The sequence below is a fragment of the Castanea sativa genome, chromosome 6, assembly GCF_040712315.1.
Source record: "Castanea sativa cultivar Marrone di Chiusa Pesio chromosome 6, ASM4071231v1".
Lineage (NCBI taxonomy): Eukaryota > Viridiplantae > Streptophyta > Magnoliopsida > Fagales > Fagaceae > Castanea > Castanea sativa.
This window is the reverse complement of record NC_134018.1, coordinates 22,666,188-22,679,459: the sequence shown is the minus strand read 5'-3', so window position 1 is coordinate 22,679,459 and position 13,272 is coordinate 22,666,188. Positions and strand designations below refer to the sequence as shown.

The following is a 13,272-nucleotide window of genomic DNA, read 5'->3' as shown; positions in this document are numbered from 1 at the left end:
AAACCTTCACAAATTATTATCAGGGACTTTTTACATCCACCAATTTGGCCATGAATAAGCAATGAACTTGATTCCAAAGTTACTCACGGATGATATGAATGCTTAGCTACTATAGGATTTTATGGAATGGGAAGTACAAGAAGCTTTGAAGCAGATGGCTCCACTTAAAGCTCTAGGTCTTTATGGTATGCCTCCTCTCTTCTATCAAAATTATTGGAATTTGGTAGGTTGTGATATTACAAAAACCATTCTGTCATACCTAAATATAGCCACTGTTCCCCACCCCATTAATCATACTTTCATCACCCTAATCCCAAAAATAAAAAACCCACAGTCTATTTTTGATTACTGTCCCATAAGCCTTTGTAATGTCCTTTATAAAATTTTTTCAAAGGTGCTAGCAAATAGATTGAAATTTTTTTTTTACCTTCCATAATTACAGAACACCAAAGTGAATTCACAAAAAATCGCCTGACCTCTGATAATATCCTTGTAGCTTTTGAAACTTTCCATAGTATGAAAAATCACAAAACTGGCAAAACTGGCTCTATGGCTCTCACATTGGATATGAGCAAAGTATATGATAGAGTGGAGTGGTCCTTTCTGAAGTAAGTCATGAGAAAATTGAGATTTAATGAGAGGTGGATAAACCTTATGATGATATGTGTTAGTTCTGTCTCCTAATTGATTTTAGTGAATGGCGAACCATAAGGGCTTATTCATCCTACTAGGGGAATTCATCAAAGTGATCCCTTATCCCCATTCCTTTTTCTCTTGTGTACTAAAGGCTTACATAGTCTTATATCCAAGGCAGACAATGATGGTTCTATTAGGGGTTTCTCCCTTTGTAGAAGGTGTCCAAGACTAACCCATCTACTCTTTGTAGATAATAGTTTGCTTTTTTGCAGAGCTAATAAACATGATTATCAAAAGGTGTTGGAAATATTGGCGATCTATGAAAGTGTTTCCGGATAGCAAATAAATCGAAGAAAAACTTCTCTATTCTTCAGCAAGTCCACCATGAAAGCAACAGGAATGGAAATTAAGGAAGCAATTAAGGTTCTTGAAATTATGCACTATGACAAGTATTTGAGTCTGCCATCACTTATTGGAAGACATAAAAAGTGAGTTTTGATTACATCAAAGAAAGAGTATGGAGGAAATTACAGGGTTAGGAAGAGAAGTTGCTGTCACAAGCTGGAAGAGAAAGCTTGATCAAAGCAGTGGCTCAAGACATTCCAACTTACACAATGAGTTGTTTTAAGCTTTCATTGGGTCTTTTCCGCAAATTTTGGTGGGGGCAATGGGGTGATCATCGGAAAATTCGTTGGCTTAAATGGGAAGATATGTGTGATTCAAGTCAAATGATGGAATGGGTTTTAAGGAGTTGGCGCTATTTAACGAAGCCATTTTAGCAAAACAAACATGGAGGTTGCTGCATAATAAAAACTCTTTGTTTTATAGAGTCTTTAAATCAAGTTTCTTTCCAAATTGTTTTGTTATAGAAGCAAAAAAGGACCATGGAGGATCTTATGTATGGAATATAATCTTGAAGGGTAGAGAAGTTATTAGGCGAGGAGCAAAATGGAGAGTTGGGAATGGGGATTCTATCAAGATTTGGGGTGAGAACTGGCTGCACTCACTAAACTCCCCCAAATTCAGGGCCCTTTACTAGTTAAAATCCATGATGCTATTGCAAGTACTCTAATCAATCCATTTATGCACCAATGGGACTCAACTTTATTGTCTACTATGTTTAGCCCCACAGAAGCTAACCTTATACAGAAAATTTCATTAAGCCGTGGCCATTCAAAAGATGTTCTATATTGGCCCTATGTGCAATCAGGTCAATACTCAATCAAGTCGGGATATTTCTTCCTCAAGTCTGAAACTCACTGCCATGCTGCTCCAAATCATGTACAACCTGCTCACAGAAAAATACTCGAGAAACACATATGGAAATCATCGCTACCAAGTAAAATTAAAAATTTTCTATGGAGAGCTAGTCATAATGCACTTCCTACCATGTCCAATTTGGTTTTCCGTTGTGTCATTGATGATCCAACATGTCCCCACTACACAAACCAACATGAAGATGTGTTATATGCGCTTTCGAACTGTCTAAGCTTATCTTCAATTTAAGATGAAGACCCTCAATGGAATTTTAGAAAAAATATGAGTTTTTTAGACTTTCCACAACTGTTGTCCTTTATTCTAGATTCAGAATGCAGTCCACGATTTTTTTCAATGCTCGCATGGACCATCTGGTTTAGGTGCAACAAGGTCAAATTTCTCCACCAAGTTTTCCTCTTGACCAATTTTCACAATGAGCAATTACTTCTCTTATGGAGTTTCAGGCAGCACAACCAAAGAAGCAGTCCCCAATATCTAGACTAAGAGCAAGGTGGACAGCACCTCTAGGTGAGATTTACAAAATAAACTTTGATGGGGCAGTGTTTATAAAAGAAGATAGTGCCATAATTGGGGTTGTTATTCAAAATAGTCAAGGTATGGTTGTGGCTTCCATGTCTCATAATATTCTTCTTCCCATTATTAGTAGTGGAACTCAAAACATTGGTAGCAACTAAGGCTCTAGAATTTTCCTTAGACATGGGTTTTGTTTCGGCTATTTTAGAGGGAGACTCATAGATGGTTATGAAAGCTTTGATGGATGATTCAGCCTTATTGAAATCTTTTGGCCTTCTAATCCAGGATGTAAAAACTTCTGTGGAACAATTTCAATGTATTAGTTTTTCACAAGTTGGTAGAGAGGGTAATTCTATAACTCACAACCTAACTAGGCATGCACGACATGTCACTAAATTTTTTTTGCGGATGGAAAATGTCACATTGCACACTTTTGATGTTTATCAAACAGATTTGCCTTTGGATTAATAAGAATTTCAGTCTTTTTTTCGAAAAAAAAATTCGCTGAGCAAAAAGTGGCCATCTTTTATGATTTAAGGATCCTCATTTTCTATCCCTCTCTATTAAGAGCATGTAAAAGTTTCTCCTCCTTGTTCCAAATTTTCTTTTCCATTACTCTCAACTGGATATTATGTATATCCTAGTAGATTGTAATATGAGAGTCCAAATTCATTATGTAATTGTACAGGGTTGGGCCCCGGGGTCATTAGGACTTGGATCTCAGTCTTATGGCACCATACGAGGCAAGGCCCTAGGCCCGTTGGGCCTTGGGCCTTTGCCTTGAGATACAACGCCAGACCCTTTCCCATTTGGACTTATGACCGCAATCCGAACACCCCTTGAGACCCAATATGAGCTCAAAAGCCGTAACGGGATCATTTTGCCTCGAACGTAAAAAAAAAGCCCCCCCTAATTTATCTCAACTTGAACGGTTGCTTGATTGCTCGACTGTGCGACGTCTCGGCTTCCCAGTACTGCCTTAGGGAATATCACTGCTGAGTAGTCCTCTAGAGATGAGAACTAGTTCCAATGCCATTACCACCTACCTCGATAGAATACCCACTTAGAAACGATGGAATTGGACCGCCATTAGAAGGTAATCATAACCCCTCCATTTATCTCCAACAATAAATAGGGTAATAGAGTAAGAAATGGGAGTTGGCAATTCTAGGGAGAACACACAGAGAAAAGAGTGATTGTTTCAAGGAGTGACTTAGAGAGAGAGAGAGAAAGGCTTGCAAAATCTAGGGTGAATGGTTGAGTCTCCAGGCGAAGGACCACCTATAATAAGAAACCCAAAACCCACAATACAAATAAATTGTGAGCCCAAAAGTAGGTCGATCCCGTTAACAATATTTTTGGCACGCACAATTGGTGTCGTCTGTGGGAATCTCCTACGAAGCTGTGGTTCTGCTGAGACGTAAACGAGAAAATGTCTGGAGGTCAATCAAGGAGTTACGCTAAAAGTGGCTTTGAGAGGTCTTCTCGGGGATCTGCCTGGCGAGAAAGAAGGCAAAAAAGGTGTGAGAATAGGAAGCATGAGCGGGAAGAAGAACAGTCCGGCCTTGGAGATGGGTTGTATCAAACTCACCGGACAATGTCAGGCGCTTCAGAGCGTCGGTGTTTTGATGAGAGAGGTGAGGAACTTGAGCGATTACATAGGTTGGTAAGAGATTTGGAGTTGGAAGCGAGAGGGAGGTGTCGGAGAAGAGATCGTGGGGAACGTGAAGAAGGATTAGCCAGTATGGGAGGTCAATACGGAACCAGGTCTCGTCAATCCGATTCCCATCGTCACCGAGATCACTCACATTCACGGGAGTATGCAAATAGGGGTTCAACTTCCCTAGAAGAGCAACAACCCTGGAATGCCACCATGGACGCTATAAGCAGAGCATTGCACCGAGTTGCTTGATCGCCATTCTCGGGGGACATTGAGCAAGCCTGTATACCAAGCAAATTTACGCAGTCAACATTTAACTCTTACGATGGGAAGACGAACCCAATAGAGCACGTAAGCCATTATATCCAGATGATGTCTTTACACGCCCATAACGATGTGCTAATGTGTAAGGTATTTCCTTCGAGTCTCGGGCCCACTGCATTGAGGTGGTTCAATGGATTAAGGAAGGGCTCGATTCATAGTTTCGCCAAGTTGATCCAGGAGTTCGGTGTCTGGTTCATGGCCTGTAGCCGGGTACCACAACCAACAGACATGTTGCTATCAATAAAAATGGGAGTCGGGGAAACCCTTCACAGCTACACTAGCTAGTACTAGGAGCTTTACAATGAAATCAGCGGGGGCAACAAAAAAATCGCGGCAAGCACCTTCCGACTGGGATTGCCTAAGGATTCCGAGCTCTAAGAGTCATTAACAAGGAGGCCTTCCGAGGATATGAGGCAGCTAATAAAGCGTATTGAAGAATATAAGCGGTTAGAAGATGACCGGCTCCAAAATAAAGGTAAGGCCCCGGTTGTAAGTAATCCTCAACAAGGCTGTTTTCAGTCAAGGCCCCGGAAGGATTTGAGGATTCAAGAGCCGGAAGCACGAGTGGGGGAAGTGAATGTGATGTTCAAAGAGTTGGTGCACAAGATCGTGGATCTAATCAAGAATAAGCCATACTTCTTTTGGACAAACAAGATGGGGGGTGACCCATCGAGGAGAAATCAGAACCTGTACTGTACTTACCACAAAGGTAAGGGGCACATCACTGATCAATGTAGGGTGTTAAAAGATCATTTAGGGAAATTGGTGAAGGCGGGATATTTGAAAGAGTTTGTGGTGGACCCTAGGAATCAAGAGGCTGGGTAGGGTTCTCGGCCATGAGGGAATCCTCTTCCCTTTCCACTGGGAGTGATTAAAGTCATTCATTCAGCTTCAAGGGGCACGCTGGTGTCCAAAACAAGGGGGTGCTGGCCGTGGTGCCAGTGGGAAGTTGCACGGGCGTGCAACCCTCCGAAAAGAAGCTGAAGTACACTCGGGAGACCATTGCCTTCGACGATGATCTGGAGGGCATAATTCAACCACACGATGATGCTTTGATGGTTACGACCCAGATAAATGGTTTCATAGTAAAGAGGGTGATGATAGATTAGGGGAGTGGTGTCGAAGTGATGTATCCTAACTTGTTCAGGGGGTTTGGCCTAAAGAATGAAGTTCTCTCCAAGTACGATACGCCCCTTGTGGGGTTTGACGGCCGGATGGTGATCCTTGAAGGGCAGATTTCACTTCCCGTGAATATGGAAGGTAAGGAGGTGATGGTAACATTTATAGTGGTCGCTTCATTTTCTCTGTACACAGTGATCCTTGGAAGGCCATTGATTCATGCAATGGGAGCAGTATCATCCACCCTGCATGTAAAGGTCAAATTTTGCAACTGAGCAAGGTATCGCTATAGTGTAGAGTAATCAGCAAGTGGCCAGGTAGTGCTTAGTAGCTGCAATTAACCGGGAAATCAAGCAAAAGGGTTCAACTGAGGAGGCTCCCTTATAGTAATCACAAGAACCCTAAGCGGAAGTGGGGGCTAGTGGCACCGAGGATTTAGTAAAAGTAAAGATACCACCAGATGATGACAGGAGTTTTCTGATAGGAGCAAGTATGAAGGACGAAGTGAGGATGGCGATGCTGCTATTTCTTGTGCAGAATGTAGACATATTCGCTTGGAGCTCGTACAAGGTGTCTAGGGTAGACCCCGAGTTTATAGTTCACAAGCTCAACGTGGACCCATTGTACCCTCCAAAGAAGCAGAGGTTGAGGAAATCAGCTAAGGAGCACGTTGAAGTTGTCAGACAAGAGGTCAAGAGATTAAAGGAAGCGGGGGCTATAAAGGAGACATTCTTTTCGGAGTGGCTTGTGAATATCATGGTGGTGAAGAAGAATAATGGCAGATGGAGGGTTTGTGTTAACTTCACTAACCTAAACCGAGCATGCCCGAAGGATCCGTTTCCCATGTCGAAGATTGATCAGCTGGTAGATGCCACTTAAGGACACCCGAGGATGAGCTTTCTAGACGCTTTTCCAGGTTATCATCAGATCGCCCTAGCTGCCGAGGATCAGGAGAGGACGACATTCATTTCCCCTTATGCTAACTACCATTATACTATGATGCCATTTGGACTAAAGAATGCTGGAGGCACATATCAACGAATGATGACGAGAATGTTTAGAGATAAGATTGGGCGTACAGTTGAGGTGTACATTGATGATATGGTGGTAAATAGCAAACGAGAGACGCATCATATTGATGATCTCAAAGGGGTGTTCGAAATACTTTGATGGCATAAGTTGTGCCTCAATGCTGATAAGTGTTCTTTCGAAGTAGGGGCTGGCAAGTTCCTAGGGTATTTGATCACTAACCAAGGAATAGAAGTCAACCCTGATCAGAATGAAGCCGTAAAGTGCCTCAAACTGCTGAGCAGTCCAAACGAAGTTCAAAAACTGACCGGCATGTTAGCTGCCTTTAACTGGTTTATTTCCAAATTTGCTGATCAGTGCCCTCCATTTTACCAGCTTTCGAAGAAGTGGAAGGGATTCCAATGGAATGAGGAGTGCGAAAAAGATTTTCAGGATCTGGAGGAATATTTGGTGCAAGCACCTATGTTGACAGCCCTAGAGCCTGCGAAGGATTTGTTCATGTATCTCTCAGTGTCTGAACATGTCGTGAATGCCATGCTTCTAAGGGATCTAGGAGTGCAACGACCAGTGTATTATGTTAGCAAAACCTTGGTTGATGCCGAATGAGGTACTTGCCCCTAGAGAAGTTGGTGTTAGCACTAGTACATGCCATGAGGAAGTTGTCCCACTATTTCCAAGCACATTCCGTCTATGTGCTAATTGAATATCCTTTGTAGTAGTTTTTAAAGAGATCTGATTTCACAGGCTGAATTGCTAAATGGGGGACCCAGCTTGGCTCCTTTGACATTAGTTACAGGCCGAGAAGTTCGGTGAAGAGCCAGGTTCTTGCTGACTTCGTTGCAGAATTTTCCCTGAGGAAGGAGATGGAAGTGATTTGTCATGTTGATGTCCTCCCTTGGAAGGTATTTGTGGACGGGGCTTCCAATGCAACGGGAGCTGGGGCCGGAATTGTCATCATCACGCCGAAGGGGATAAGGTTGGAACATTCTTTGAGGTTGGGCTTTGGGGCTTCCAACAACAAAGCCGAGTACGAAGCTTTGATTGCCAGATTGAGAGCTATTCGGGATATGGGTTCTCGGGAAGTTGAGATTTATTCGGACTCTCGGTTGGTTGTCGGTTAGGTATAGGGCAGTTTCGAAGCTTAAGATCCCCGAATGAAGGAGTACTTGCGAGTGGCAAGGCAAGTCATGGGCTATTTTCTTAAAGCAAAGGTGGCCCAAGTGGCCAGGGGCAGAATCGACATGCGGACTCTTTAGCCACTTTAGCGTCATCAATAACTGAGGAGGTACCTTGGGTAATCAAAGTGGAGCTTGTGGTGGAACCAAGCATTAACACGGCGGTAGGCATTTCGATGGTAGCAATGTATGAGCCATACTGGATGGACCCAATCATTGATTTTTTAGCCGAGGATCGGGTGCCAGACAATGAAAGGAAGCTGGTAGGGTACGTCGGATAGCTTGGGCCTTTGCCTTGAGATACAACGCCTAGCCATTTCCCATTTGGACTTGTGACGTCAATCTGAACACCCCTTGAGACCTAATATGAGCCCAAAAGCCGTAACGGGATCATTTTGCCTCGAACGTAAAAAACGAGCCCCCCTAATCTATCTCAACTTGAACGGTTGCGTGATTGCTCGACAGTACGACGTCTCGGCTTCCCAATACTGCCTTAAGGAATATTGCTATCGAGCAGTCCTCTAGAGATGGGAACCAATTCCAATGCCATTACCACCTACCTCGACAGAATACCCACTTAGAAACGATGGAATTAGACCGCCATCAGAAAGTAATCATAACCCCTCCATTTATCTCCAACTATAAATAGGATAATAGAGTAAGAAATGGGGGTTAACAATTCTGGGGAGAACACAAAGAGAAAAGAGTGATTGTTTCAAGGAGTGATTTAGAGAGAGATAGAGAAAGGCTTGCAAAATCTAGGGTGAGTGGCTGAGTCTCTAGGCGAAGGACCACCCATAGTAGGAAACCCAAAACCCACAATACAAATAAATTGTGAGCCCAAAAATAGGTCGAGCTCGTCAACAATATTTTTGGCATGCACAATAATAATTTATTATGTATAATAATAGTTTATAATAAATTTTGGAAATTAGTACATAATAAATTCCATAATTTGATTTTTTTTTTCAAGGGTTTTTTTTTAGAATCGATTATTGTTTCAAGTTAACTCTAATGTTTTAACTACACAAACGGGTATTATATGTTCTAAAATTTTTATTATATAACTATTTTAGAGATAATTATAATATATTGTTAACCCCGCAACTTAAACTCTTTTCCCCTAGTCCTCTAAGAATTTTGTACATGGGGAGGTGTCAATTTAGTTACAAAACCTTTGGCTATTTAACCATTTTATAATTTTAATAGAAACCAAACATTTGCTATACTTGAAGTTTACCACTTTAGCTAATTAATAAAAATCATATTATGCGAATTAGAAGTGAAATTTTGACATTGAAATCATTACAGTAAAATTATATTATATATAATGTGTGTGCGTTGTGCACATGCCATGTATAATTCATATATATATATATATATATATATATATATATATATATATATATATATCTTAGTTTTAATTCATGTCTTCACTATTGATATTAACATCTCAATTGTTGCCATTGGTGGCTTATGGAAAAGTGGGGTGAGACAAAAAATAGGAAGATGATGAAATAGTGAGGAAATAGAAGAGATTTAAGTTTTTCCTCACGATGTTTGGTAGGGGCAGAAAAGTGGAAGAATGAAAAAATTCTTTTGTTTAGTTGGAATGAAAAATAAGATAATGAAAAATATTTTTTGTATAAAATACTTTCTTACCACTACTAAAAAAAAAAAAAAAATAAAAACTGGAGTTTGGCTAAAAAGATGACCTCCAAAAATTAAGTGCACTATTAAAGGATCAAATGGTGAAGCTGTGGATCAAAATTTCCATGATAGTGAATTTGAATAAAGTTGTGATGAAGAGTTAAAAGTAAGAAACAGTAGACCTCAGTTTGACATGAACTGTCATATACTTATCCAAGCAATTACTATATTTATAACAAATAATTCTACACATTTCTTATGAAAATTTTTACACGTTACGACATATTTTTATGTTCTTGTATGTAATATATATGTAAAATTAACTGTTAACTTTGTAGTTTAGGGACGGTGGGTGGTCACTTGCTCATTGAGTTTGAAAAAGTAGAATCAAGAGAAGAAAAGACTCGAGTATTCTTTGCTTCTTTCAAGTTGGTTCACTTCTATACCATTTTAGTTTTGATGATATTCATTAGAATTTTGTATTTATGTTAGGAATTTATTAACTTTTTTTTTTTTCAAAAATCAATTAAAAATGACTAATTTACATGTTATTTTTTGAGTGTTATTTTTCAAAAATCAATTAACTGGCACCACAAGGTGTCCTTTAACAATTTTTTTGTACTTTTTTCTAACAACTTTTTTACAATTTTATATCATTTTTTAAACTTTATAAGTACTTTTATGTGTTTTTCTTTCATTTATCTCATTTTTTAAACTTTCCCTTTTTGCTTGTTAACATTTCCTTTTTTTTTTTTTTTTTCAAGTTTAAAGCTCAATGGCTTTGTCCGGCCACTTTAATCAGAAGTTATTTATTGCCGAAGTCATATATATAAGGGGTGAAGTCAAGGTTGTCAAAATCGGGATCCTACGTAGGATCGTGGGAGGTAGGTAGGATCGGAGATCGTAGGATCGGAGATCGTAGGATCGGAGATCGTAGGATCGGATCGTGAATCGTAAGATCCTACCTATTTTCAGATTTTAAGCAAAAAACCTATTGATAGTGACTTTGTATGTTATATAATTACTTAAAATATAAATCCATCCATTAAAAAAAAAATTGCATCATAAAATGTAATTTGCACGCACTACATCGTTCTTATGTCATTCTAATGAAGCAAAATATATTTAACTTTTGACATAATGTATCTAAAAAGTTCAGTACATGTTTAATTAGCAACTAAGTACCAAAATATTATCTACACATATGAAAAATGTTTTCCAAATTCTAAGTTCCAAATCCAAAATAAGTTAGGGTAGTTAGCATATAAAAACTAGCTAACTACAATTTTACAATATGTAATCTAAAAGAAAATTCTCAATCTAAGGTAAACTAGCTAATTAAATAATGAAGATCCTGTTTCATAATTTTTCAAATTTTACTTAATTTAGTTAACAAAATAGAAAAATAAAAACCTTAAAAGCTTTGTCAAAATCATATACGCAACACAACAATATGGAATTAAGCTAACAAAGTACAAATAAATGATAAACTACTAAGTACTAACTACCAAAACAAATTACCAGAAACCTTAAAGGCAGCAATGGCTCATGGCAACATTATTGAGAGGGTTGAGAGGTGCTGGGTTTTTGACTGAGTTTTTTTTTTTTTTTTTAAACGTTAAACTTAAGTTAAGAAAGCTTAAAGGCAGTGATGGCTCACCATTAACAGGGCTAAAAGATGCTGTGTTTTTGACAAAGGGCTAGTTATGGCATTTTTCACGTTTTATATTTTTGATAATATCGCAATCTCGATTGATCGAACTAGATGTCAAGCTTGAAATCGAAAATCTTATACGGTCTAGCCAGGAATCAAGCTAGCAGTCAAACTGATAGAAACTTTAGTTTTCTTGCTCTAAACTTGATTCTTTCTTGATCTGAACTTGGGTCTTTGTCTTGGACTATAAAATACATCTTTAACCTACTTAAGACACACCAAAAACACTATGAATTGATTACATTTATCGTATTTGCCAACTACAAAAATATGGACTCTACAAAATGCATTTTCTTTTCTATGAAGTTAGAAATACCACTGTTGTGAGTACTAAAACTGTTATTTCTAAGGTAAAGTTCCTAAATCTAATGCTTTAATGACATTGGTTTCAATTGTGTGGTTTTATTTTTTATTTTTGGTTCTAAAATTGATATTTACTTTTTTAGGTCTTATTATTCTATGAAAAAAAATAGTTCTTCTTAACTCAATAAAAATAATCACTTCAAAATTATATAAAACATGGTTGCCTACAGATAGTGAAACACAAGTACATCATTAGATTTTATGTAACAACATTTGTGAAGGCGATACAAATAGATGATTAATTTAGCATAAGTATGCTAATATTAAAAGTGAATTGGCTTCTACAACAGTTTAAAAAAACAGGAACGGTTAAAGAAAGAAAATGTTTTGTTTTTTAAAACATTAAACTTATACCATAGGTTTTTTTGAGATTTTATGTTGACATGGGTAAATTTGGGACTTCAATTCATTATTGGGTTTCTAAAACCTGTTGGGCTTGTGAGTTTAGGTTTACCCAAATGAATCCCACTTAAAAATAAAAAAAAAAAAAAAAAAAAAAAAAAAAAAAAAAAAAAAAAATTCAAGCCAAATGGTAGGATCGGTAGGATCGGTAGAATCCCATACGATCCTACGATCCTATACGATTCTACACGATCCTAACATTTTTGCGATCCTGCTACGATTTAAAACTTTTTGGTGAGGTGGGATCGTAAAATTGTGCGATTCTACGATCTGGATCGCGATTTTGACAACCATGGGTGAAGTGCTGAAATGACTCATTCCGAAAAAGAAATTATTCCGTTACAAGACCCGGAAAATGCTACCATATACAAGACCCGTGACGCATTTCAAAAAAAAAAAAAAAACAATTTTAAAATTAAAATTCAAGAAAAAAAATTTAACCAAAAAAAAATATATATATATATGAGAAATGATATGTTCATAATATTTTTACAACAAATCATAAGTGGCAGGTTGTTATTATTGAGGTAAATCAATAATCTTCGTGTTAAGTTCAAATTTAAACCAATAACAATTAACCACCTATAATTTATTGTAAAAATGTTGTAAAAATATTATAAACATAGAATTTATATATATATATATATATATATATATATATATATATATATATATTCAAATTATTTTCCTTGCTTTCTTTCTTTTCCCTCATCTTCTTCTAGTCTTATCTGTCAAATCATGCTTCTCCCTTCACCGGCCCAACCTCTATAAAGTCTAGACCAACCCCACAACCAAACCCAATCACCACACCACCGGCTACAACTGGCCGGCCGAAACCATTCTCTTCCTAATGTATTGGCTTCGTATATCATATCAATTGTTAAGGGAATTTTGACAATGGTCAAAGACATTGCCACTGGACCTGAGCTTATCGAATCCGCCTATTTAATAAATTTATAGTATGTTACAGCCGAAGTGTCCATGTAACCCCAAAAGAGAGCTTTGTGCTAGAATTTAAAGAGTAGCCAACTTGTGATAATAACTTCCCTACGAATTCTATTTCTGAAACATCGCATTGACATCATTGATCATATTTACAAGTCCTGTACAGATCCAAAGAGGAATATAAAATAATTAAAAATAAAAATAAAAATAAAAAAGAAAGGGAAGGGGGAGGGGGGGGGGGGGGGAGCTTCCAAATATGTCATAATAATTTTATATATATATTTTTTGATAATCTAATTTTATACACACACACACACGCACCAGAATTCATATGAACAGTCCAATTTTATTTAATGTTTCTCATGATTTTAGAATTTACTATCCTTGGTTGATGTCGCTTGTACATAGTTCTGCATAGAGAGTGCAAATACATGAGCATCAAAATGATTCGAGTCTTAAAGATA

At 38.0% G+C, this 13,272-nt stretch overlaps 2 protein-coding genes across 2 annotated transcripts; both read left to right on the top strand.

Moving 5' to 3' along the window:
• The first annotated feature begins 4,819 nt into the window (after positions 1–4,819).
• LOC142639662 (uncharacterized) lies at positions 4,820–5,805 on the top strand. Its single transcript, XM_075813811.1, has 3 exons — positions 4,820–5,232; positions 5,301–5,469; positions 5,575–5,805. Exons 1-3 carry the CDS (start codon positions 4,820–4,822, stop codon positions 5,803–5,805), a joined length of 813 nt encoding a protein of 270 aa, XP_075669926.1.
• A 235-nt stretch (positions 5,806–6,040) lies between these two features.
• Positions 6,041–7,680, top strand: LOC142639661 (uncharacterized). The gene is made up of 4 exons (XM_075813810.1): positions 6,041–6,394; positions 6,548–6,637; positions 6,731–7,135; positions 7,330–7,680. Exons 1-4 carry the CDS (start codon positions 6,041–6,043, stop codon positions 7,678–7,680), a joined length of 1,200 nt encoding a protein of 399 aa, XP_075669925.1.
• Positions 7,681–13,272: the final 5,592 nt, after the last annotated feature.